The sequence below is a fragment of the Quercus robur genome, chromosome 8 (assembly GCF_932294415.1).
Source record: "Quercus robur chromosome 8, dhQueRobu3.1, whole genome shotgun sequence".
NCBI lineage: Eukaryota > Viridiplantae > Streptophyta > Magnoliopsida > Fagales > Fagaceae > Quercus > Quercus robur.
The window spans coordinates 42,156,726-42,181,945 of record NC_065541.1 but is presented as its reverse complement, the minus strand read 5'-3'; the positions used below and the strand labels follow the sequence as shown (position 1 = coordinate 42,181,945).

General features: G+C 32.8%; 1 protein-coding gene, 1 long non-coding RNA gene and 1 other non-coding gene across 3 annotated transcripts; all 3 read left to right on the top strand.

Annotated features, from left to right (window-relative positions):
- The first annotated feature begins 7,905 nt into the window (after positions 1–7,905).
- Positions 7,906–23,333, top strand: LOC126695555 (wax ester synthase/diacylglycerol acyltransferase 11-like). The gene is made up of 5 exons (XM_050392363.1): positions 7,906–8,219; positions 14,436–15,013; positions 17,579–17,930; positions 21,769–21,906; positions 22,961–23,333. Exons 1-5 carry the CDS (start codon positions 8,034–8,036, stop codon positions 23,108–23,110), a joined length of 1,404 nt encoding a protein of 467 aa, XP_050248320.1. The 5' UTR covers positions 7,906–8,033; the 3' UTR covers positions 23,111–23,333.
- Positions 8,447–13,756, top strand: LOC126695556 (uncharacterized). Its single transcript, XR_007646049.1, has 2 exons — positions 8,447–8,583; positions 13,624–13,756. It is a non-coding gene; the product is annotated as an uncharacterized LOC126695556 (long non-coding RNA).
- Positions 23,334–24,738: 1,405 nt separating the features above from the next.
- LOC126697950 (small nucleolar RNA R32/R81/Z41) lies at positions 24,739–24,824 on the top strand. The gene has a single exon (XR_007646323.1). It is a non-coding gene; the product is annotated as a small nucleolar RNA R32/R81/Z41 (small nucleolar RNA).
- The last annotated feature ends 396 nt before the right edge of the window (positions 24,825–25,220 follow it).

Below are 25,220 nucleotides of genomic sequence, written 5' to 3'. Positions count from 1 at the left end.
GTATAAATACCCTTTTAACCCACGATTGAAAGAGAGCTTCCAGAGAGAATTTTGAGAGAGAAACCCTAAAGAAAAACCAGATTGTTTTACCCACAATCTCTACCTTAGAGTCTCATCAAAATCCCTCACTCTCTTCCTCTCCATTGTCAAATCCTTGAGAGGCCTTTATACCAAACCTGGTTCTCACCATTATCATCTCTGTGAGACAGTCGTTTGGAGTTCTGGGAAGCAGTTAGGAAGGAGCCAATCTTTATTGGTTGATGCTACGGTGAAGTAGCGGAATCCGGAAAGCTAGAAAAGAAAAAGGTTCGGCGCAACCTCGTTGGAGCAAGAAGCTTGGAGGGCTTAGGTGCATTGGGTAGATTAGGCTTGGAGGGTCTATTGCTGTCCTTGTATCCCAACTGTATTTTCTAGTGGATTGATTACCGCTTGGAGGGCGGCGGAGAGGTTTTTCGCCGAGGTCTTCGGTTTCCTCTTCGATAACATATCTGGTGTTATCGCTGTGTTTGCATCTTCCTTCCTCTCTATCTCTGCCTTTACATTATCTGCTGTGATTTATTTTGTTGTGGCTTAGATAGTTGTTTAAACAATTCCTTATTATAGCATATGTTAAGTTTCCGCACACTAGTTGTTTAACATATTGCTGTGTTGATTAAATTGATTTTTGGGGGTCTAAACGTTCAAAAGTGTTTTTATACACGTTTTTGAACTTTCACAAATCATCACAATTCTATATCATCCATTAAGCCAAATAACATGTCAATGTTCAAATTTCAAATCCTAAGTAAAATCATGGAGAAAATTTCTCACACGAAGAGATTAAATAGAAGGCAAACTATGAAAGAAAGGTATGATAACTACTAGTAAGCCTAATCAAGATATACACGTCTTTCACCAGTTTACTTTTGGTAGTCTTCAAGGTCTTTATACTTTATTTCTTAGGTGTCCGCAGATTGGTGTCAACCTTGTGATCATTTGCATCATCAGGCACAAAAGTTTGATATTACTTTGCTCCCTTAATTATGAATTTAGTTGACTCAAAAAAAAAAAAAATATATATATATATATATATATACCCTTATGCGGATATCATTTAGTATACATCGTGCAAATTTATTATTCTTCATCTTTATATAGTTTGTTGAAATATTTATAGACTTAGTTTTTTAATGTAATTATTTTTTTGTGATACAATGAATTTTGTTAATTTTTATTATATTTTTTTAATAAGTATGAAGATTAATTTGTTATAAAAATCTATAGAAAATACGCAACTAATTTTCAAAAGTATAGTAAAATTATTGTTTAACCAAATTTTATTTTCTCGAATGTAGACAGTAATTAATGTAATTACTGGAATAATTTTCCTTGGCACCCGGTTATACGCGCTAGAGATTAGCAATAAACCAACTAAATCACATTCCACAGCTAGCATTGGTATTGCTCAACACTAGAATAATGAGTGGCTACAAGTCAGTTGAGGAGATGCTTAAACCAAACTCAAAGGTGCCATGGGGGAACCAATTCGCCTTCTTGCATGTACCAATGGCAGAGCTTAAGGACCATAAATCTCCAAACCCACTTGACTTTGTTTGGGCAGCAAGCAAGATAATCAAGAAGAAGAAAAGTTCATTGGGTGTTTATCTCACTGGTAGGGTTTTGGAGATTGTGAAGAAACTTAGAGGTCCTGAGGTATATTCATGATCTTATTCATCACCAATAATTCACTATTTCTACCTTCAATCATTTGATAATTTTCAAAACAATTATGTTTGTTCTTTTTTTTTCTTTTCTCTTTTTTTTTTAAAAAAAAATAAAAATAAAAACCGTACTTATATATATATATATATTGAGCAACAGAATTCTTGGCATACCTAGTTTAATAGTTAATAGTTCATATACTTGCTGCTTATAACATTTGATATTAATATCATACTTTTCTATCACATTACTAAAAATGTCAATTCGTTTTTCTTTTCTTGAATAAAAATGGGTAGAAAAAGGGTGGGAGGGGTGAAAGGGGATTGTATTCGGTATATAGTATATACCTTATAAGCAAGCCACATAATCTTGGATTGGTGCCTCTATTTTGATATCCAAAAGTTAATTTTTTTTGAAGCAATTTCTTCACATTGCAAAGCCACCTAATATTAATCAATATTAGGGTAATTACAATTTATCACTGTGAACTTTCAAAATACATGACTATATCTTAAACTATAACTTGTGTTTCACTTTGCACTTTATCGTAATTAATTGGGCTATTAATTAGCTTGGATTGATAAATATGTCATGTGCGACTCATGTAACTCCTGCATACGTGGCAACATGTGAACAAATTGAATTGACCCTCTTTAATCCCTTTAAAACAAAAGTTACTTGGCAAAATAAGAGTTAAATTTGTAAAATAATTTTATTTTAAAGGATTAAAGAGGGGAAATTTGGTATGTTCATGTGATGCCATGTATGTAGAGTTCACATGAGTTTGACATGTTTTCTGGTCTAATTTAATAGTCCAATAGATGATAGGGTTCAAATTTAACCGTTTAGGATGGTAATCAAGCATTTTGAAAGTTTAGGATCATAAATGTAAATAGAGGTATAGTTTATGTTGGTAAAGTGTAATTTTATTTTAATGTTATACAATTTTTTTCTTAAAAAAATATTGAAAAAAAATCTTATATATATATATATAGTCAAAATTAAGATAAAATCTAATTAGAATCTAAATTAGAATTTAATTTTGTATTATGTGTCTCATCTAAAATTTTTAATTTTTATGTCAAGTAAGTTAATTATTTAGTGCAGAATACAATAAGTTCAATATAAATGAACTTTAAGAAACTCAATCACATATCTAAAATTAGAAAAAGAGAGTTTGAAAAATTATGCTTTCCAACTCCATTTGTTTGTTTAGTTAAAAATAATTCAAATTAATCAACTTTTTACATAATACTATAAATAACCGTTATTTATTATATATATGTGTGTGGTGTGTGTGAGAAAGTGTTTTTTTTTTTTTTTTTAATTGTACATTTGCATATACCCGATTCTAAAGTAGTTGAATTTATATTTGAATATGTGCTCTATAAGATCTTTTCGGCATTCTTGTACTACTGCAGGCAGCCGCTAGATTCATCCATGGGACGTTAAAGAAAATCTAGTTTGTCAATTTCGAATGTGATCGGGCCAGTGGAACAAGTGTCTTTGGATAATCATCCGATTAAAGGTCTATACTTCATGGTGTTAGGTGTACCTCAAGTAAAAATGTAAAATTAAAACTGTTATTATACATAGAAATGCTATCTCTACAACATTTTCAAAATATTTTCACAACAAATTTTAAGTAGTGGGTTGCTATTAGTCATTATAAGTGGGAAAAAAATTGTTTAAGTTGTAGATTCAAATTAGAATTAACAACAACTTACCACCTATGATTTTTTGTAAAAATATTGTGAACATAGCACTCCTCTATTGTATATATCACCTAGTTTTCCTTAAACAAGTAAATATCTTTTATAAAGATTTTTCGATAAAAAAATTCCAAATTCCACCTTCTTGTAGATTATTTTTTTAATTTTTATAATCCATCTCGTAGATATGGAAGTATAAATGTGACATGTTTGCCTCATAAAACAGAGAGCATGTGCTTTCCTTGTTGGTTTTTTTTCTTTTTCTTTTTTTCAAGTCATAAAAATGATTCTGTTTTTCGAAGTCACAGAATGATATTTGTAACTTTCTACTTATTAGAAGCAATCACATAATGATTTTTTTACACTTATTCTCAGATCTTTAGTGTTCACTTTCTCTTTTTTTTAGTCTTTACAGCAGAAAGTATAGAACAAATTAACAAGCATGATTTATGATTTAATGTGAAAAAATTCCTCAAATTCAATTACCTTTATGAATAATTTTAGGACACCTTGCTTTCTTATTTTTTTAATAGAACCTTGCTTTCAATTAGATTCATCATATTTTGTGGCCCACCTTAGCATGTGCTTGTTTATTAAATGGATTTGCAGAACCTTATTATAACAATAGTAAGTTATATGGGAAACCTGAGGATTAAAGCATCTCCAATGGCTTCTTTAAAGCCAATTTTAGAGCATTAACACCCCAAAAACCCACTCCAATAACTTCTCTATCTCTATTTTTTAGAGTAGAGTTGCTATAGTACTTCTCTATAAGAGTTTAAGTAGAAAACACTGTAGCTTTTACTATTCATCCTTCAAATGTTTTTTCTATTATAATAATCAGGTATTAAATAAAAAAATGTTGGAAGATGTGTAGTTATTAAAAAAAGAATAAATAATGAATAAAGAAATAATATTTAAATGAGATAAAGAATAGGATAGAGAATTTGTTGGAAAGTGTATTTAAAAAAGTGGGTAGCTAAAAGGTAAAAGTTACTATTCATTCTCCAAATGGTACAAAAATTTGGAGAATCTGCTGGAGATGCTCTAAGCGCCGTAATGGAGAAAGGATTCTTGGATCCCCAAAGATTCAAGTCATGCGTGAAAAATGCCTTCGAGATAATTCTCAAAGCTGCCGATGAAATTCCTATTTAAACAAAGATGTTTTTTTTTTAATCAACAAATTGAAGTTCATTCATAATATTGATTTTCTATATAAATAAGTCAATACAATTTATATACGATTGTTCATTATTTTCTTTCATTCTCCATGTAAAACTGTACGTAGGTAGATGGGTTTTAACTTTTAATGCATCTTGCAATATTGGGCTTAAATGTCAAAAATACCCCTAATCTAATTAGATAATCTTGATTCTTAAAAAATAAAAAATTGGGTTAAAATTGTAATTCAACAAAATTTAAATAAAAAAATTTAAAAAAAAAAAAAAAAAACTACCTGATAAACTTTTTTCCTAAAAATTAGCGTGCTCTCTATATTTTTTTTCCTAAAAACTAACACACACTAAACCTAGCGGTTTATTCAATTTCAAATTCTAAACTTTAGTTTCTTAAAAATTTCTTCCTGTGTGACTTCACTAACAATAAATAAATTCAAATTGAAAAATTATATTAAACTCAAAAAAAAAAAAAAAAAAAAAAAAAAGCTTCATCATGCCAAGTTTATTTCGCTTGATTAAATTAAAAACAAACCTGCGTAAAAGGGATTTTTTTTTTTTTTTCTTTTCGGGCGTAAAAGGGACTATTTACACCCACGAATGACATGATATTTTTAGACATTATAACAATAAACTTAACACACACAATCACTCCCTCACAAATACCAAACCAAATCAAAACCCAGTTTCGTCATGAAAATCATCACAGAGAAATAACCGTCGGGAGATAGTGCCGATGATGCTCATAATCTGAAAGTGCTTTCTAGTGGTTGTGGTCAATACCTCACCTAAAAGCACATACCCAAAGCCCCTCCTCCACCTCTGGTTGTCTACACATTCTTCTCCTTAACAAATGGCAACCAAAACATTGTTCGATAGCTCTCTGCTCTCTCCATTGTAGCATAGTGTTCCCCTTCTCTCTCAAGAAGGACGTTGAGTACCCTCTAAATTATATATATATATATATATATATATATATAATTTAGAATTTAATTAGTTTTAGACTCTTTGATTTTCACAAACAATAATACACTTCCTACAAAAATTAAAAATTTAGATGGACATGTTGTGGAAAATTGGACTCCAATTGAAATCCAAGTTATAATCTAATTGAATTTGGATTCTTCGATTTTTGCACTTAATAATTCATTTGGCACAAAATAAAAAATTAAATAGGACATGTGGTGCAAAATTAAAAATCCAATTAAAGTAACCATGTATAAAAATAAAAATAATGATATACAATGTACAAAGTTACTGTAACCATGTATATTTACATGGTTATTGTAACAAACTTTACAAATTTACACGTTTTTAACTTTGACTGATGTGAGTAACTTTAGGGCTTGAATGTGTAAATTAGACACATTATGTTCTCACTTTCTCAATCTTTATTATATAGATAACCATTCTTCATTCTTTGTTTATTATTATCTTCATAAAGAGGGAGACAAAGAGAAAGAAAGAGAGGTTTTTTTTTTGTTTTTTTTTTTTAATATTTTTGAGAGAGAGAGTTTCAACATATAGCGTCCACTTTTGATAATAGTTTTTTATTATCAGACCTAAACACCAATCAGTTTTTAGTGTAAGTGGAAATTGAATCTTAGATCTCTTAAACAACCATTAGAGATTTTATCAGTTGTGTTAACTGAAACTCACAAAAAGAAAGGAATTTGGTGAGACAAGAGGTAAGACAAAAAAAAATAAAATAAAATAATAATATACAAAGTTACAGTAACCATGTATATTTACATGGTTATTGTAGCAATTTTACAAATTTATACATCTTTAACTTTGACTTATGTGAGTAACTCTTGGGACTTTGTAAATTTGACACATTATGTTCTCACTTTCTCAATCTTTATTATAGCACCTTTTTTTTTTTTATTCTTTACATTTTATGTTCTGTTTTATGTCGGTATTTATAATTTTTTTAAGAATATTATTTTGATTGTGCTTTAATTTAGCGAATTTGACATATAACTATAAACAAATAAGTCCAAAGCAGATAAATTTACCTAACAATTTAAAATTATTTTGGTCTTTTTTTTTTTTTTTTAGAATCAATTATATAGGTATTTAAGTTCATTTATATAATGATATATATTTTATTATAGATATGATAGGGACCAAGATGATGGTAGTTTGGCAGTGGTGAAGATAATATCAAAGTGGCAATAATTGTGGTAGGGGTGAGAGCTAATGGTAGTTGGCTACTAGTGGCCATGTTGGAAGTCGCATGATGGTGGTGATGTGACAAAGAATAAAAGGGATGTGAATGTGACTAAGGAATATTTGTAGATACCTATTTTTAACAAAAAGACCAATGAAAGAAAAAGTCCAACAATACAAAAATGTGAGAGAAAAAAAAAATGAAAGAGGTAAAAATAAAGTAAATGGGTCTTGGAAGTCCAAAAAAGAGGTAATAAACCCAATACGCCAATATGACAGGAATGATAGCCAGCAGGCTCATGGGCACGATAAGAGGTAAAAGTAAAATAAATGGGTCGTGGAAGTCCAAGCTTAGAAGTAATAAACCCAATGGGACAACATGGCAAGAATGATAGCCAGTAGGCCCATGGACACAATAAGAGGTAAAAGTAAAGTAAATAGGTCATGGAAACCCAAGAAAATGGGTAATAAATCCAATGCACCAACGTGACAAGAATGATAACCAACAGGCTTATGGGCACAACAAGAGATAAAAGTAAAGTAAATGGGCTATGAAAGCCCAAAAGAAGAGATAACAAATCTCATGGGCCAACATGGCAAGCTCATAGGCATGGCAAGAAAAGGAGCAACAAAAATTGAAGCCCAACAGGCTAGATGGGCAGGAGCTTCTGTCAAGACAATGTCCAAGCCCACACAGGGACAAAAGGATGCAATACAAGCCCAAGAGCCCATGCTCTTCACACTATGGAGATAAGCATGAACCCAAGACACGCTGCAGAATGAGACAAGACAAGAACGGCAAAAATGGCATGGGATCGAAGTAAAAGAAGACAAACACAGAGGATAGTGGAACTCACACGGGCTGGAGTACCACCTACTTGTAAATAGCCAACATAGGAGAGGTGAGCCCTTGGTCAAGAGATTCAGAGGGTGTGATTTTGGTGGTGAGGAGAAAATAGGGTCTATTTTGGGGTTCTTGACAAGGAAAACCTTCTCATATTCTTCTTTTTATTTTTCTTTAATGGCCGAAACAAACCGGTACAACTCTCAATACCTGATGTGAGGTGGTAGGAAAATATATAAGGATTAAAATGTAATATAGCCAAACACTTTTTTTAGGGGTATTACTACTTTCTGTACAAACGACAAACTTATCGTCGGTGCTCTAAATAATATAAATATAACATTCTAGCTGAACTTTGAATGCCACAAGTCTGCTATTAAACTGTTTCAAATGCAAAATTATAGAAGCTAAAGAAACAATAAAAAAAAAATGGAGGTAAAGGAAGGATTGTGGCCAGCAAGTCCTAGTGCACAATACTATAACAGCTCTGTGCTATCGGTATCCATTATGGGTGTTATGGAAACTGAGGTGCCAATTGCAATCAACCACGCCCGAACCATGTTATTGCTCAAGGATGTGTTCCTGCCCATTAATCCACGCTTTTCCTCCATCATGGTGCTCTCTCTCTCTCTCTCTCTATGTTATTTGCTTTTTTTCAAAGTAGAAAATGAAGATTTTCTTAATGGATTGTAAAGTACAATCTCAGTGTTAAGAGTAATCTAAACTGAGATTATATCTGTTTGTGTGAAGAGAAAATATTCAGAGAAAGAAAAGCGTAACAGAAAAGAGAGAAGAAAAGAGAGAGAGAGAGAGAGAAGAGAATGAGAGAAAATGGATTTTCTTTTCTTAATTCATAATCTGAGTGTACAATGATATATATACTGTAATCTGCCTAATGTATAGAGTAACAGAATTGATCCTGATCACACGGATCAGCTCCGTGAATTCAGGAGAGCTAACTAACTTCCAACTGACTCAGGTTTCGCGCCATTATTTGAAGAGCTGGTTCATGCTTCTAAACGACACCGTTCTGGCTCATCAAGCTTAAATAACAAACACAGCTAAAACGGTGCGTCGCTCTTTATATTACATAAATGAAACGGTGCGTTGCATCTGTATTTAAAAACCCAACGGTCATCCCCAAATTCAGTCGTCTTCAACCTTGCGCCTATTGATGCAACCAATCCAGAACTGAATCTCATCAGCCATTTGTAATTTCCTTTATCTTCTCTGAAGTGGAATTACCACGATCACTAACATCCCCCCTCAAACTTTTGGGGGAGGTGTCCAACAGAAGTTTGCGCCGTTGAAGAAGAAAAGAAGGGGATGGCAATGGTTTGGTAAAAATGTCAGCCAGATTATCCTTGCCTGAGACAAAACGCACACACAAGTCACGACGTAACACCTTATCGCGAACATAGTGATAATCCACCTCAATGTGTTTTGTGCGTGAGTGAAACACAGGGTTGGCAGAGAGAGCAATGGCGGAAGCATTATCACACCAAAGGACAGGTACATGAGAGAGAAAAATTCTCAATTCCCTGAAGAGAATACGTAGCCAAGACATTTCTGCAGCAGTAGTGGCCAAGGCACGATACTCTACCTCCGTGGAAGAACGAGCAACTGTAGTTTGTTTCTTGGATGACCAAGAAATGGGAGAAGAACCAAGAAACACGAGGAGGCCTGTGGTAGAACGACGATCATAAGGATCGCCAGCCCAGTCTGCATCTGAGAAGGCTGTGAGAGTTAAAGGACCAGGGGAGAAAGAGATGCCATGATAAAGCGTGCCACGAATGTATCTGAGAACCCGTTTAGCAGCTTCAAGATGAATAGTTGTAGGATTGCACATGAACTGACATAGTTGATGTACACTGAAAGCAAGATCTGGGCGTGTGAAAGTCAGATACTGGAGTGCTCCAACTAGGCTTCTATACTCAGTGGGGTCAGAAAGAGCAACCCCATCATGAGGAAGCAATCGTGTGGAAGGACAACAGGGGGTCTTTGTGGGTTTTGAATTTTCCATGTGAAAACAATGGAGAATCTCAGAGGCATACTTAGTCTGTGTAAGATGAAGACCAGCTGGAGTTCTAGAAATCTGGACACCCAAAAAATAGTTCAAATCCCCAAGATCCTTAAGCTCAAAAACAGTACTGAGAGCAGCAATCAGTGAGGAAACATGTGTGGAGTTGTTCCCTGTGAGAATTATATCATCTACATAAAGAAAAAGGTAGATGATAGAACTCTTGGATTGAAAGATGAACAAGGAACTGTCAGCAAAGGAAGCTTGAAATCCCATATGAATCAAGTGAAAGGTGAACCTCTCAAACCAAGCCCTTGGTGCTTGTTTGAGACCATAAAGCGATTTGTGTAACTTGCAGACATGTGTAGGATGAGATGCATCAATGTATCCTGGAGGTTGCTGCATGTAGACATCTTCCTTGAGATGACCATGGAGGAAAGCATTGGAGACATCCAGCTGTTTCAATGGCCAATTGCAACTGACAGCAATGGCAAGAACAAGTCTCACAGTAGCAGGTTTGACAACTGGACTGAATGTTTCTGAGAAATCAACACCTGCTTGTTGATGGAAACCTTTAGCAACCAGTCTTGCTTTGTAGCGAGCTATAGTGCCATTACTATGAAGTTTGATCTTAAACACCCACTTACAACCCACTAGATTAGCATGTGGGGGAGCAGGGACCAAGGACCAGGTCTGTTGCCTCTGTAAGGCCTGAAATTCTGCATCCATAGCTTCACACCAAACTGGATACTTGGAGGCAATTCTGTAAGAAGGTGGCTCAGTATGGGTGTAATCCAGCACTGCCTTATAACAAAGCTTAGGATTAGGCTTAACAATTCCACTCTTGGACCTTGTCTGCATAGGATGTGGGACAGGAACAATGGGAGCAGTTGAACCAGATGAGATAGAGGATGGAATAGGTGAAGGGACAGGTGTAGACACATTTGTATCAGTGGATGGAGGAGTGGAGGTGAAAGTATCAGGTAGGATAGAGGCAGAACCTGGGTTGACTATAGGAGCAGAAGACTGGAAAAGAAGATCCTCAGCAACATTAGTTGTAGGACTAAGAGAAGCTTGTGGTGGGGGAGTGGTAAGGGGATTATATGGACCTAATAGTGAAGGTTGATTAGAGGCATGGAGATATAGAAGATTGGATAACCAGAGAGAATTGGAGATAGTAGAAACTGGGGAATCAGATGGACAAATGGAAGGTGTAGGTTTAGAGGATGGAAACTTGGCTTCATTGAAGAGAACATGCCTAGATGTAATATGTGATGGGAGGAAGGATCAAGACACAAATATCCCTTAGAACTGGTGGAGTAACCAAGAAAGATACACTCCTTGGTTCTGTGGTCAAGCTTATGACTGGAATAAGGTCTAAGATGAGGGTAACAAGCACAACCAAATACCTTGAGTTGTGATAGATTTGGGGAAGTAGCATACAACTTAGACCAGGGAGACATAAAATTTAAAACAGAAGTAGGAAGCAAGTTTATCAAGAAAGTGGCAGTGAGAAGAGCATAGGACCAAAAGGAAGTGGACATAGAAGCTTGAGATAGAAGAGTGATTGTGGTTTCAATTAGGTGTCTATGTTTCCTTCAACAAGGCCATTCTGTTGAGGTGTGTAGGGACAAGATAGCTGGTGGATGATGCCATGTTGGGACAGAAAAGATTTAAACTCAGTAGAAGTGTATTCTCCACCTCCATCAGACCTGAGGGTTCTTATTTTGGTAGAGAATTGAGTTTCAACAAAAGCCTTGAATAGCATAAACTTGGAAAACACTTCAGATTTGTATTTAAGAGGATATAACCAGGTGAATCGTGCAAAATGATCAACAAAAATCACATAATATCTGAAGCCATTGACAGATGTGACAGGGGCAGGACCCCATACATCAGAATGCACAAGTTCAAAAGGAGATAAGGCAACAAAATGAGACTTAGGAAAAGGTAAATTGTGCATTTTGCCATACAAACAATGAGTACAAGTTTGAACTAGATTTGTACACTTATTAATGATAGACCTATCATCAGGAAACACATATTTGAGAACTTGATCATGCGGATGACCAAGTCTCATGTGCCACAGTGACTTATTGAAAGCAATAGACTTAGAAACAGAGTTACAAACTTTGGAGCCTTGATTACAGAGATTGGAAGACAAATGAAGTTTTGAAGCTCTATGAGGATAGATGGGGTAAACTCCATCTTCACTCTTGCCTTGGTAGAGGACCTTCCCCGTGGCCAAAGCCTGAATGGACAGAATGTTTTTATCAAAATAACACCAGCAATTGTTATCTTGACAGATTTTATGGACAGAAGCAAGATTTGAGGAGATAGAAGGGACTCTAAGAACATTATGTAGGTGAAGATTGGAGTAAGATGAAGGAATTAGAGACTTACCTATGTGAGTAATTGGTAGGTTCTGCCCATTTCCTACTGTGAGATGATCCTGACCTCCATATGGCTGAGGAAAACTGAGTTGGTTAAGATTGGCAGTCACATGATCAGTTGCAGCACTGTTTGCAAGCCATGGCTGCTCTTGTGCAAGACAAGCATTAGATGCTGTGGCCATAGCAGCAAGTTTGGTTGGGGGATGCTTGCCTTGATAGGCATAGTCCATCCTGTGATAACAGTCTAGAGCTGTATGACCAAGTTTGTGACAGATTTGGCACATAGGCCTATCTGATCTTGGAGCAGAAGAGCTTGACTGATGAGATTGGAAGGGAGTGAATTGATTATAGTGAGGTGAGTGATTTCCTGCATTTCTTCCTCCTCTTCCACCTCTATTGTTATAACTTCCTCTGCCTCTGCCTCTATTTTTTGATTGAAATTACCACCTAACTGATTGAAATTGCCACCTGACTGATTGAAGTTACCACCAGGCCTTGGAGTAGCAGTAGCAGCTAGTGCAAACATTGAATCTTTAGTATCTAACCCTTCATTCAGTGATTCTTCCTCTCCATTGAGCATAGTTGACAATTCATCAAAACTTAATGGTGTGCTCCTGGTCCTTATTGCAGACCTGAAAGCATTGTATTCCTTTGGTAAACCCTTGAGTGTTATATGAAGTAACTCCTCATCATCCAAAATAACTCCAACTGCCAGTAGCTTATCTCTCACAACTTTGATTTTCCTCAGAAAGACATCCACAGAATCAGCACCCTTCTTGAGGTTATGAAGCTCTCCCTTTAGGTTCATCACATGAGACCTAGAGATTGAGGAGAACCTATTTTCCAGAACCTTCCAAACTTCCAATGCAGAAGTACAACCAACAGTGAGAGACAAAATTGAAGGTGAGAGAGTGGAGCTGATGAAAGTCAATAGAGCCTTCTCTTTAGACCTCCAGATTGTAAATTCTGGATTCACAAATGCAGTGTAAACTCCATTAAGATCCTTAAGAAACTTCTCTGGAGCCAATTGTGGCTCTTCAAGCACTTCATACAGAGAATAAGTTTCTAGAATCATTGTAATTTGATGTTTCCACACGATATAGTTGGTATTATCCAACTTAACTGTCATCATATTTGACATATTCGAGAGCAGAAGAAGTGGTTGATTCATCACATTTATTGAAGAACCAGCAAATGTTGATGAGCTTGCTCCTGTGGAAGAAGACGATGCAGCTATTGAATTTGTGGCTGCCATTGTTGAGTTCTGTACAGGAATCTCAGGCTCTGATACCATGAAGATTTTCTTAATGGATTGTAAAGTACAATCTCAGTGTTAAGAGTAATCTAAACTGAGATTATATCTGTTTGTGTGAAGAGAAAATATTCAGAGAAAGAAAAGCGTAACAGAAAAGAGAGAAGAAAAGAGAGAGAGAGAGAGAGAGAAGAGAATGAGAGAAAATGGATTTTCTTTTCTTAATTCATAATCTGAGTGTACAATGATATATATACTGTAATCTGCCTAATGTATAGAGTAACAGAATTGATCCTGATCACACGGATCAGCTCCGTGAATTCAAGAGAGCTAACTAACTTCCAACTGACTCAGGTTTCGCGCCATTATTTGAAGAGCTGGTTCATGCTTCTAAACGACACCGTTCTAGCTCATCAAGCTTAAATAACAAACACAGCTAAAACGGTGCGTCGCTCTTTATATTACATAAATGAAACGGTGCGTTGCATCTGTATTTAAAAACCCAACGGTCATCCCCAAATTCAGTCGTCTTCAACCTTGCGCCTATTGATGCAACCAATCCAGAACTGAATCTCATCAGCCATTTGTAATTTCCTTTATCTTCTCTGAAGTGGAATTACCACGATCACTAACAGAAAATACCTACTTTGCGGTTTTTCCCACTAACAAAATTGCAATTTCTTGGAAAATAATATTATCTTGTCTATTTTTTTCCCCTTTTAAGAAATACACAAACAAAAATGAATGGAAGATATTTGATGATTTGATATATAGTTATAACAGAAAGAGAGGATATAAACCCTGAATATTATACATACCAAGATGTCAATTAATTGAGTTATAAAGCTCTTGGTAAAATGCATGGAAGGTTAAATGGGAGCCAAGATAATTTTTTTAAATTTTCTAGTTGAACGAAATAAAAAATATAAGATTGTTCTTGTTGTTGTCCTTTTTTCTTTAATGTAAGGAAATGTAGGATGATGATTTTCAAAAGCACAATTCGCTGAAATTGTTACCATCATTATTCTTCCTCTTTCATCCAATCCAGTAAGTATCCTAGATTCTTCATAAAAGTGAAGTGTATTCAAGTTCTAGACTAAGCCTTACAAATCTTACATTATTCCCTTTAAAAGTGGCACTAATTAGTAGAGAGAATCTGTGAACAGGTTATGGATGGAAAAGGAGAGAAGCAATGGAAACGGGTTGAGGTGAAGCTTGAAGAGCATGTTAATGTCCCCATTTTCCCCACTGGCTTGTCACCCACATCATACGATGAATATCTTGAAGATTATATATCAAGGATTTCAATGGAGCATTTTTCAGAAGACAAACCACTATGGGAAATTCACATGGTTAAATATCCAACAAGCAATGCAGCTGGTACTATCATATTCAAGCTTCACCATGCTCTTGGTGATGGCTACTCCCTCATGGGTGCACTTCTCTCTTGTCTGCAAAGAGCTGATAATCCTTCTCTTCCCCTAACATTTCCTTCACGCCAACACACAGAGTCAAAAAGCAACAGAGAAAGTTCTTGTAGAAGAGTTCCCAAACTTTTTTCCTTGATCTTTAACTCTGTATCTGATTTTGGTTTTTTCTTTTTAGAAAGTACTTTGGTTGAAGATGATCGAACACCGATAAGGTCTGGGATTGAAGGAGTCGAGCATCGGCCAATCATGATATCAAACATGATATTCTCTCTGGATAGTATCAAACACATTAAGGCCAAGCTTGGAGTGGTAAGATCAGCATTTCTTAGCACAAGTTAGCTAGTGATTTCAATTTCATTTCGTTTTTCTACTAGCTAATAACCTAAAATGCCTATTAAATCCGCTCATCAGATGAAAGCATGGTAGTAGTGATTTACTATAAAAAAAAAAAAAATCTCTTCAATTATACACTTAGTAGTAATCCCTAATGATATGTTTGTTAAATGTATTCTATACTTTTCGTCCAAAAATTTATTTAACATTCAAATAAGTAAAACCTTTTGCTTTTTAATAGTGATTTTATCAAAGTATTTTAAATCTTTATATTTATATATGGACAAAATTTTCCTCCAAACTAATTTGAAAGTAAACTTTTTTTTTTCATTTTAGATTAATTGATTTATTTAAGTTTGTCGAAAATAAGATAGCTAAACTTACCATTTTAATTTATTCACCTAGTTAAAAACAAATCATATATATGATTATTTTTTTTCCCAGCTAAAAAAGAAATCACATATATGATTTATTACAATTTACAATTATGAGGGTTTCAAATACCTTTCATACTTAATAGCAAAACATTAATTTGTATGAATATTTATGACTGGGTAAAACATTTTAATCATCGTTTACATTTTTTGCATATAAAGATTTGAGAGAATAAATTAACAAAATAGCTAAGAAAAATCAAAACTTATTCAAGAAATACCAATCCTGACACATTATAAAGCTTAAATGGCTAATATTGAACTGGCCTTCAACTTTTTTCATAATTGCTCTCTTTTTTTCTTTTTCTGGTAAAGAATGTAATGTTCTCCATTCAATTTCCATCTCCGGCTAGCATTCCAATGACGGCCCAAATTTTATAAAGGGATAACTGCTCTTCTTCTTTCTTTTTTTTTCTTTTTCTGGTAAAGAATATAATTTTGGTCCCCTCATGTTCTCATTTAATTTGCTGGCCGAGAAATAATAACACTCTCTCGTTAAAACAAAACAAAAACAAAACAAAAACAAAAAAAAAAAAAAAAAAAAAAAAAAAAAAAAAAGAAGTCGCCTAGCGCTCACGGTATCCTAATTAATTAAGGGACCAAGGGAAAGAGGCCAAAGGTAGGAAGCAGGCCAAAATTCTATCTAAAATAGTGATGATCCTCTTTCCAACATGCCATCTTCATTTAATTTGGCCCCACCTGTTCACAAAGTATTTATTATAAAATTTAATATTTTTTTTTTTTTTTTTTTTTTTGTAAAATTTTATAGAAACAAACACATACACAAGGGAGTGGAAATGAGATTCTAACATAAAAACACACCAAATTTTTATTCAAAAGTTACCGTAACTTTTAAAGGAGAGTGGGGTAAGGTATATTACACTTAACACATTCTCTTAAGTAATATGGGACAATCACGATTTTTTTTTAGAAATAAACACGCACACAAGGGTTAAGAGTCCTAATGTCACAAAACTTCTAAATTTTCCTACCACCTCACAAATAGGAGATTTAAAAAAAAAAACTTAATTGCACCCATAAAAAAAATTTTAAAAAAAAATCTTTGTAGATTGTGGTTGTTGGCAAATTGGGGTATATTGTGAATTTTTGTTGTCACCCTAATTGTATTGAACTTTTTAATTTGAATTTTCTATTGACTCATTTTCAAGGTATGTTTTTGTATGCTAAAATTAGATGACAATACAAATGACATTACTTTGTCAACTAGGCATATAATTCTCAAATATAAATATTTTCACTGTCAAATTTACAATTAATGTTGAGTAAAACCAGTTTAACCACACCGGTTTTTGGTTACGCCAGTTGAACCAATGATTTGCACTGTTTGCCTGGTTTTACCTTTATTTTCGGTTTTAGCTAATAACCCTACCGGATTAAGGTCCAGTTCCTGGTTGAACCGGTTGGTCTAGTCCGGTTTTTAAAACCTTGGTCTTGGTGTGTATATCTTTCTTTTTTTTTTTTTTTTTTTAGAATACTAGTATTTTTAACACACACACACAGGGAGAGGGAAGAAAGTTTTTTAAAGAAACTTACAGTAGTTTATATCCAAAAGACCTTAACTTTTGGATACACAGCACAATGGCAATTCTTGATGGTGTGTGTATATCTGTATATGTATATAGTAGCAGTAAAACCTAAAATGATATACTAGAATTAATAGGTACCGAATTATTTTGTTCTAATAGACAAATTGAAATGGGCACGGAATTAGAATTGACAACATTGATTTATACTTACGTTTAATATTACAATGTTCCCTTTTGAATATTCCTAAAAAAATGTTCACTTTTGAATTTAGCTGACTCAGGGAGAAAAAAAAAAAAGCACTTATACGAATATCATTTAGTACTAGAGTATGCAAATTTATTATTCTTGATTGCTCCATTTTGATAAGGAAAAAAAAATGTAGTTTGTTGAAATATTTATAGATTTCTTTTTTTAATGAATTTTTTTAATGTTTATTATATATTTCAAATAAGTAAGAATATTCATTTGTCATTAAAATCTATTGACGATGCATGCATAATTAATTTTTTTAAGTATTATAAAATTATTGTTTAATTGATTTTTTTTTTCTTAAGTACAAACGACAAATGATGTAATTACTGGAATAATCTTCCTCGGCACCCGGTTATGCATGCAAGAGATTAACTATAAATCAAGTAAATCACATTCCACAGCATTGGTATTGCTCAACACTAGGACAATGAGTGGCGCCTACAAGTCAATTGAGGAGATGCTTGAACCTAAGTCAAAGGTGCCATGGGGGAACCGATTCAGCTTCTTGCATATTCCAATGCCAAAGTTTAAGGATCATAAATCCGCAAACCCACTTGAGTTTGTGTGGGCAGCAAACAAGAAAATCAAGAAGAAGAAAAGCTCATTAGGTGTTTATCTCACTAGTAAGCTTTTGGATACTGTGAAGAAACTTAAAGGCCCTGAGGTACATACATGATCTTACTCATCAGCAATAATTCCTAATTTCTACCTCCCTTCATTTGATGTTTTTCAAAATATTAATGTAGCCCTTTTATCTTCTTCTTCTTTTTTTTCTTTTTTTTCTTTTTTTTTTTTTTAAATACTCTACTTAGTTTAATAGTAAATACTTGTTGCTTATAACATTTGATATTCTATATCTTGGGTCCCAATTAGTCTTATGTAAATTAACACAATCAACTAACAAATTTAATCAATATTTTCAAAATATTATCACCAATATTTCTAAGCCAAAATATTAATCACACACAAGAATGTATAAATTTATGAGGAAAACCTTTCTCTTTGAAGAGAAAAATCAAGGGCAAACTCCAAATAAATCTCCCATTATAAAATCAATTACAAAATATTCTCAAGAATTACAAAACAAATCCCCCAAATAAAATAATATTTTCTCTCTAAGAATTAATATGAACTCACCTGAGATATTCATTCACTTTGGATACAACAACTCTTAGTGGTCGTAACACCCAAAAAACCTCTCCCTAAGGAACCCTAAAATTATCCTCCTTTATACATGTCTCATGGCAAAAGAAAAATCTCCTTATTTTCTTGCCTCTCACACACATGCAAACCTCATTCTTTTTATCACCTCGCAATATTAATCCAAGCTCCACAAATTCTCCTTTCCATCCCCATAAGGATGACCCCTTGGCCAAAGCCATCAAATTCTTTGCAACATGGTCTACCTATAAAACTTATCCTATTCCATGGTCGACAAAAAATACATCACTTCTCTAATAAGGAATAAAGTTTCATTCCACTCCATGAAATAACTTTTCTCCACACTAAGGAAACCCAAGAAAGTGGACAAAGTTTCTCTCCAAACTAATTTGGAGAGAAGCCCTTCAAACCTATCCTATGTATTTTTATTGGATGTTAATTTAAAAAATTTAACAATTAGATTGCATGTTCTTTATATTCTTTTAACTTGTTGGAGAGAAACCCTTAAAACCTATCCTGTATCTTTTTATTGAGTGTTAATTTTAAAAATCTAACCGTTTGATTGCATGTTCTTTATATTCTTAACATGTATGTCAAATTTTGTTCAAATAGGATGTTATATACTATTTGATCAATAAACTTATTTTTTATGTATAATTTAAACCACAAAAATTTGAAATTTAAATATTTTGATTGATGATATGACTATTTATATTTGATTTTCTTGAAATTTTGCAAGCATGAATGATATAATAAGAACATACAATACAACGGTCAGATTTTCAAAATTCACATGTAACAAAAAGATATATAAGAAGTTTGGATGGTTTATCTCAAACTAGTTCGGAGATAAACATTTTCAAAAAAAAAAATAACCAAATTTATTTTTCTTTCTTCAAGACATAGACTCAATTAGCTTTCCAAATCACAATTGAAATTTAAGGCAATTTTCCAAAACTATAATATTAATTTATAGCATACTTATATATCATACTAGTCGCTAACCCGTGCGATGCACGGGAAAGCTATTGAAAATAATATTTTAAAAAGAATAATTTTATAAATTTTGTTTATATTGCATATTTATTTATGATAATTTAAAATATTATTTCAAATCCTATAACATTAGATCTTTCACAAACTATAAACAAAAACGTAATAAAAAGAAATTAAGATAGCATCACTTATATGTGAAGAAATATTTAAAAATATGTTTTCTTCTGGTTAAATGATGAGAAATGAAACTCAGCTTCAACTTTTATTCTATTATGATTACCAAGCCTTATATAAATGTTCCTTCTAAATTATTCCAAAGATTAATATAATAGTTTCCCCTTAGTTAGATACCCTACCCATATGCTTAGCTTAAATTTAGAAATACCCTATATCTTATATTAAAATAACTATCTTGAAACACAATTGTCATATATAGTAAGAATTTTCAAGCAAAGTCCTAATGCCTAAAGTTATTTTAGCAATATAAATTTAAGTTTCATTTCATTGCATTATTTGAACATGTTAGAAGAGAGTTAACTATTCTAATATGTTTTCATATTTGTAACATGGTAGTACCCAGTAGTTGATCTTTTGTCTCAATGAGTATTATGTAAAGGTCTGAATTTTGAAGAAAGGACACCAAACAATTCAGCATGATCCAAAACCTATTAATTAAAAGGGCCATTGATGATATAAACTAAACAATATTTTTTGAGTCAATCAAAGCAATGAACATACATGTATCAAACTCATAACATAGATAGGAACATAAAAATCCAATGCATCCAATAATCTACATCTAACCCCATCAATTTGTGAATTCATGATCAATTTATAATTCACCCATGATCCAATTCTACGCATCAATATGAAAATAATAATAATAATAATAACAAAGTAATGCAAATCCAGAACCAATAACCAAAAACAAAAGAAAAATATGGAAGAATCTTCAACCTCTAAAGGAAGAAGCCCAAGTTTAGAAACCACGTTAAAGTATTCAACTTTTACCACAATAAGACACATAAACAATAAAAATATATCAGTACATATCTGAAAAATTGACAATTGCAATCAAATTCAAAAATCAAAGGGAAGAACATGTTAGTCTCACTATTCATTGGACTGTTTCTATAAAGAAAAATAGAGAGGAACTAAAAAAAAAAAAAACAGTTCTTTCAAAAAATCACATGCCCAAACCTAAGCCTAAATCAAAACAAATTCAGATAAAATGCTAAGCATAAATCATATTTAACTACATAATAATCTAGATAAAAATAATAATAAATAAAAAAATACCGCCACAACTGCAGGGAAAGCACTCAAGTGCTTTTCGTCATCAACTATTCTTGCTTTATAGATTCGCACAAAAGACATAAGCAAAAGGGAAGCAAAAGTAGGCAGCAGAGAAAACTTCAGAATGAAAGTGCTCGGCTTGTCCTTGAAAAAAATTGCATACGCTTGGATAAAAAATACAGATAACGGGGTGAACCGCAAGATGGAGGGAGACCAATTGAAGTGGAGAGAGAGAGCAATATATAGAAAATAATAACAGGTAGATAGGTTTTCAATTGAAAGCAAATCAGAATACTTACCTCGGGTTTGGAATTTGCTTTTCAGAGGAAGCTAGCCTCAATTGCATATTCTTTGATTTTGACGATGGGATTCAGATTTTGCTCTACTCGGAGACTGGCTTCAACTGCAGACTGTTTGTATTTGTCGATGGAGAGCATGGGAAATAGAAGACAGAGATCTAGTGGATTGGTAAGATTAGAGAGTGGAGACGGAGTCAAAGAGAAGAGAATGAGTTGCATAATAAGTCTGGACCATAGGGTATGAATTCTTCTTTTTGAGAATCTGTGTCAGTCGAATATAAAATTGAAAGAATAAAAAATACTGATGTGGCAGAATATAAAATCAGAATTTTTGCATTTTTTTTTTTAAATAATGCTAACGTGGAAAATTGTGGTGCTAGCAGAGGCTTCGGTTTTATATATATATATAGATTATTAAAATTGTCAATTAGTTTTCTTTTTCTAAATTAAAACGGGTTGAAAAAAAAGAGGGATCGGGGGTTGGGGAGGATTTAGTACCTTAATTGCTAAGCAAGCCACATATTCTTGGATTGGTGCTTCTATTTTGATATAGCAATATAATTTTCTTACAACAATTTCTTCAAATTGCAAAGCCACATAATAGTACTTAATATTATCCATCAAAGTGGGGAAAAACAAAAAGTAAAAAAAAAAAAAAAAAAAAAAAAAAGAAAAAAAAAAGCGAATTGAATTTATTTTTGAACATGTAACAGAAATTTTCGTAATATTAACATTCTGGTACTATTGCAGGCAGCCGCTAAATTCCTACATGGGGCAATAAGCAAGTCTAGTTTGTCAATTTCGAATTTGATCGGGCCACTGGAACAAGTGTCTTTGGATAATCATCCGATCAAAGGTCTATACAACGTGGTGTTCGGTATACCTCAGGTAAAATAATAAAATTATAATTGCTGCACCACCTAGTTTGCCTTTGAAAAAATAAATTTATTTTATAAAGATTCTTAGATAATATATATATTTGCCTTTGAAAAAATAAATTTATTTTATAAAGATTCTTAGATAATATATATATATATATATATATAATTTTTCCCGAATTCCAACTTCCCGTAAATATGGAAGTATAATTTGTGCCATATTTTTAACGTAGAGGTTGCCTTATAAACAAGTAAAATACTGGGACCACAATTTTTTCTACATTTTTTACCATAACTTGCTCACGTAGCAAGTTGTGAGCAATGGAGTAAAAGTAGTGAATTCACAACTTTACTACTCACAATTTACCACGTAAATAAATTTTGACAAAAATTGTGGGAAAAATTGTGATCTTAGCGCTCTATAAATACTCTATAGACAGAGGCATCAAGTGATTTTTTTCATTGGCTTTTCTCACATGGGAAAAAATGATTTTGTTTTTGAAGTCAGAGAATGGTTTTTGTTACTTTTAACTTAGAGTGTGTTTAAATATCGCTTATTTTGCTGAAACTAAAAACTTATTGCTAAAATTACTGTAGATAAAAGTAAAAGTTAGTTGAAATAATACAGTATGGTCTATAAATAGTATCAAAATGTGTAGTGGGGCCTATAAATAATAGCAAAAATAAGCTGAATAATAAAATATTTTTAATTTTCTATCCCAATCCAAACCGTATTAGAAGAAATCACCTAAATTTTCTTTCTGGGAGGGCATAAAACAATTTTTTGTTGCCTTTTATTGGACTAGCAATGGGACCTTGGGCAATACATAAATAGTAATTATAATTTACATATAAGGACTATTTCAGTATTTTATTTGTCATTACAGTGGAAAATAAATAACAAATTAATAAGCATGATATACGATTTTACGTACAAATTTCTCGAATTCAATGACCTTTATGAATAATTCCAGGACACCTTGTTTTTATGGCCCGTTGTAACAAGTAGTTTGTTTGTTTGTTTATTTGTTTTTTTTTTTTTTTTTTTTTTAATGGATTTGCAGAACCTTGTTATATCAATAGTAAGTTACATGGAAAGCCTGAGGGTTAGCGCCGTAATAGAGAAGGGATTCCTGGATCCCCAAAAATTCAAGTCATGCGTGGAAAATGCCTTCGAGATAATTCTCAAAGTTGCAGATGAAATCCCTAATTAAACAAAGATTTTTTTTTTTTAATAATATATAATCAAATAAATCGAAGTTGATTCATAAATGTTGATTTTCTATCGATAAACATGTCAATACAATTTCTATGTATACATTCTTATCATACATACACAATGGTGTGTCGTGATTATATATGATGATTGGTCAACCTTCTCTCATCCTCCATGTAAAACTTTATGTAGAAGGGTTTTAATTAATATTTATTATCATAATGCCAAGCCTATTTCTCTTGAATCTTGACTTGTTATTTGTTATATTTTATGAATATTTTCTATCATCTTATGAATTGGGAAGAGACTAGCTACCAACTGATTAAATGAATTTTGTCTATAAAAAAATTGTTATCTTAACGGCCTTTTTTTTTTTTAATTTTATTTTCTGTTAAAGTAATAAGATGTAGACTATATACATGTGGTTCTATACTATATTATCCATCTTATTGCAAATTTGCAATACTAGCTTCTGGGCATTCTTGCCCTTATTCTGATTGATAATAAAATTATTTTCTACCGTTTCACATTCCAAAGTTGACCTTGTGAGGCACATAGTGAGTCTTGGCTACATCAAAAAGAAATCAATTGATATTTTGAATTGATGGTAAAGAATAATTATTATAGAATTGAAAGTTACACTTATCAAATCACTAGTTAAATACCTCAAGAATTGAAAGTTATCTACCATCAAAATTTTTGTAGAAGGTAGTGTATGCGAATACATCTTTAAAATTTTTTTTATTTTCAGTCATAGTTTATTTATTTATTTATTGTTTTGATGAACTGGAAAATTTTACCCACAAACTTTTTTGTTCTGAATCATAGTTTAATTTTAAAGCACAGAACATGCCGATTTTTATAATATGGGTTTAATGTTTAACATGTTGTTTGAATGGATTCCTATCATGCTTATTTGCATTTTCACGAAATGATTGTACTCTCAAGATTTCATCCAACCATACTTGTGAGTTGTGAGCCCACATTCAATTTACAGGGAGCAAATAAAATTAGCACAAAATTGGATAGCACTAAAAACATTTAGCTTGGGTGCAGTGAAGATCATGGGTCCCCGTTTACAACGATTTTACGGGACAAATGCGCTTTTTTCTTCTTTTAAATGAAAACGTGAGTAACTTTTTGTTTGGCTGTGCGGTTTTTATAAAGAATGGAGTTTTTTACAAATTGCTAAAAAGCACATTTTGAATTCATAATGTCGTTCAAACGTGATTGAAAGGAAAACTTGAAAATTATATTAGTGTCCAATTGAGAATTCCGTAATTTTTGGTATTTTATTTGTATAATATTTATCAAAATATATAGTTTATTTTATTTTATTTCAAGTTAGTTTTGTTATTTTTTTTAAAAAAAATGAGATAAAAGCTATTTTTTTTAAAAGCAAACAAACACTTTTAAGACCCTTTGAACCAGTTGAATGTACCCAAGCAGCCAAGCAGGGATAACATTATGAAGGCGAACCACATATCTGTAACCAAACAGCACGATTAGCGCCTCTAGGGTTTCAAGTACACCTCTATAAAAGCTTCACATACCGTCTCCTCTCTCTCGCTCTCTATCCCAACCTATCTATCTATCTATCTTCTGGTATTTGTGTAAAATCTGATCTGTCGAACATGATGAAAGTAATTTACGGGTGATGATCAACATCATGTGATCAAGAATCTACTCGCTACGTTCTTTCTGATTCTTCTTGTTTCTGGCTTTTTTTTTTCCCCTTTTGCTTTATTAAATTTATGTTACATTGTGAAGATGATGGAGTCAGAAAATCTTAGGACACCTTCTGAGACAGCACGCACGCACGCGTGCTGTGTATGAGAAAGATTTTCGTTTCTGATTATTATTCTTCCCATATGATAAAAAATTGTGTAAAGCTCTCTTTCTAGGATTTTCACTGATCGACAATTTTGTTCGAGTCTTTTTTCTTTCTTGGTTCTTGATTTTTTTTTTTTTTTTTTTTTTTTTTATGAAAGAGTATTAGCGAATACCCAAAATTTAGTTCAATCTTGTAATTGAATTTTGGAGCTTTTGTTTATTGGGGTAAAATTTGAATCACCGTCTAGAACTCTCTGGTTCTTGGAATGAAACTA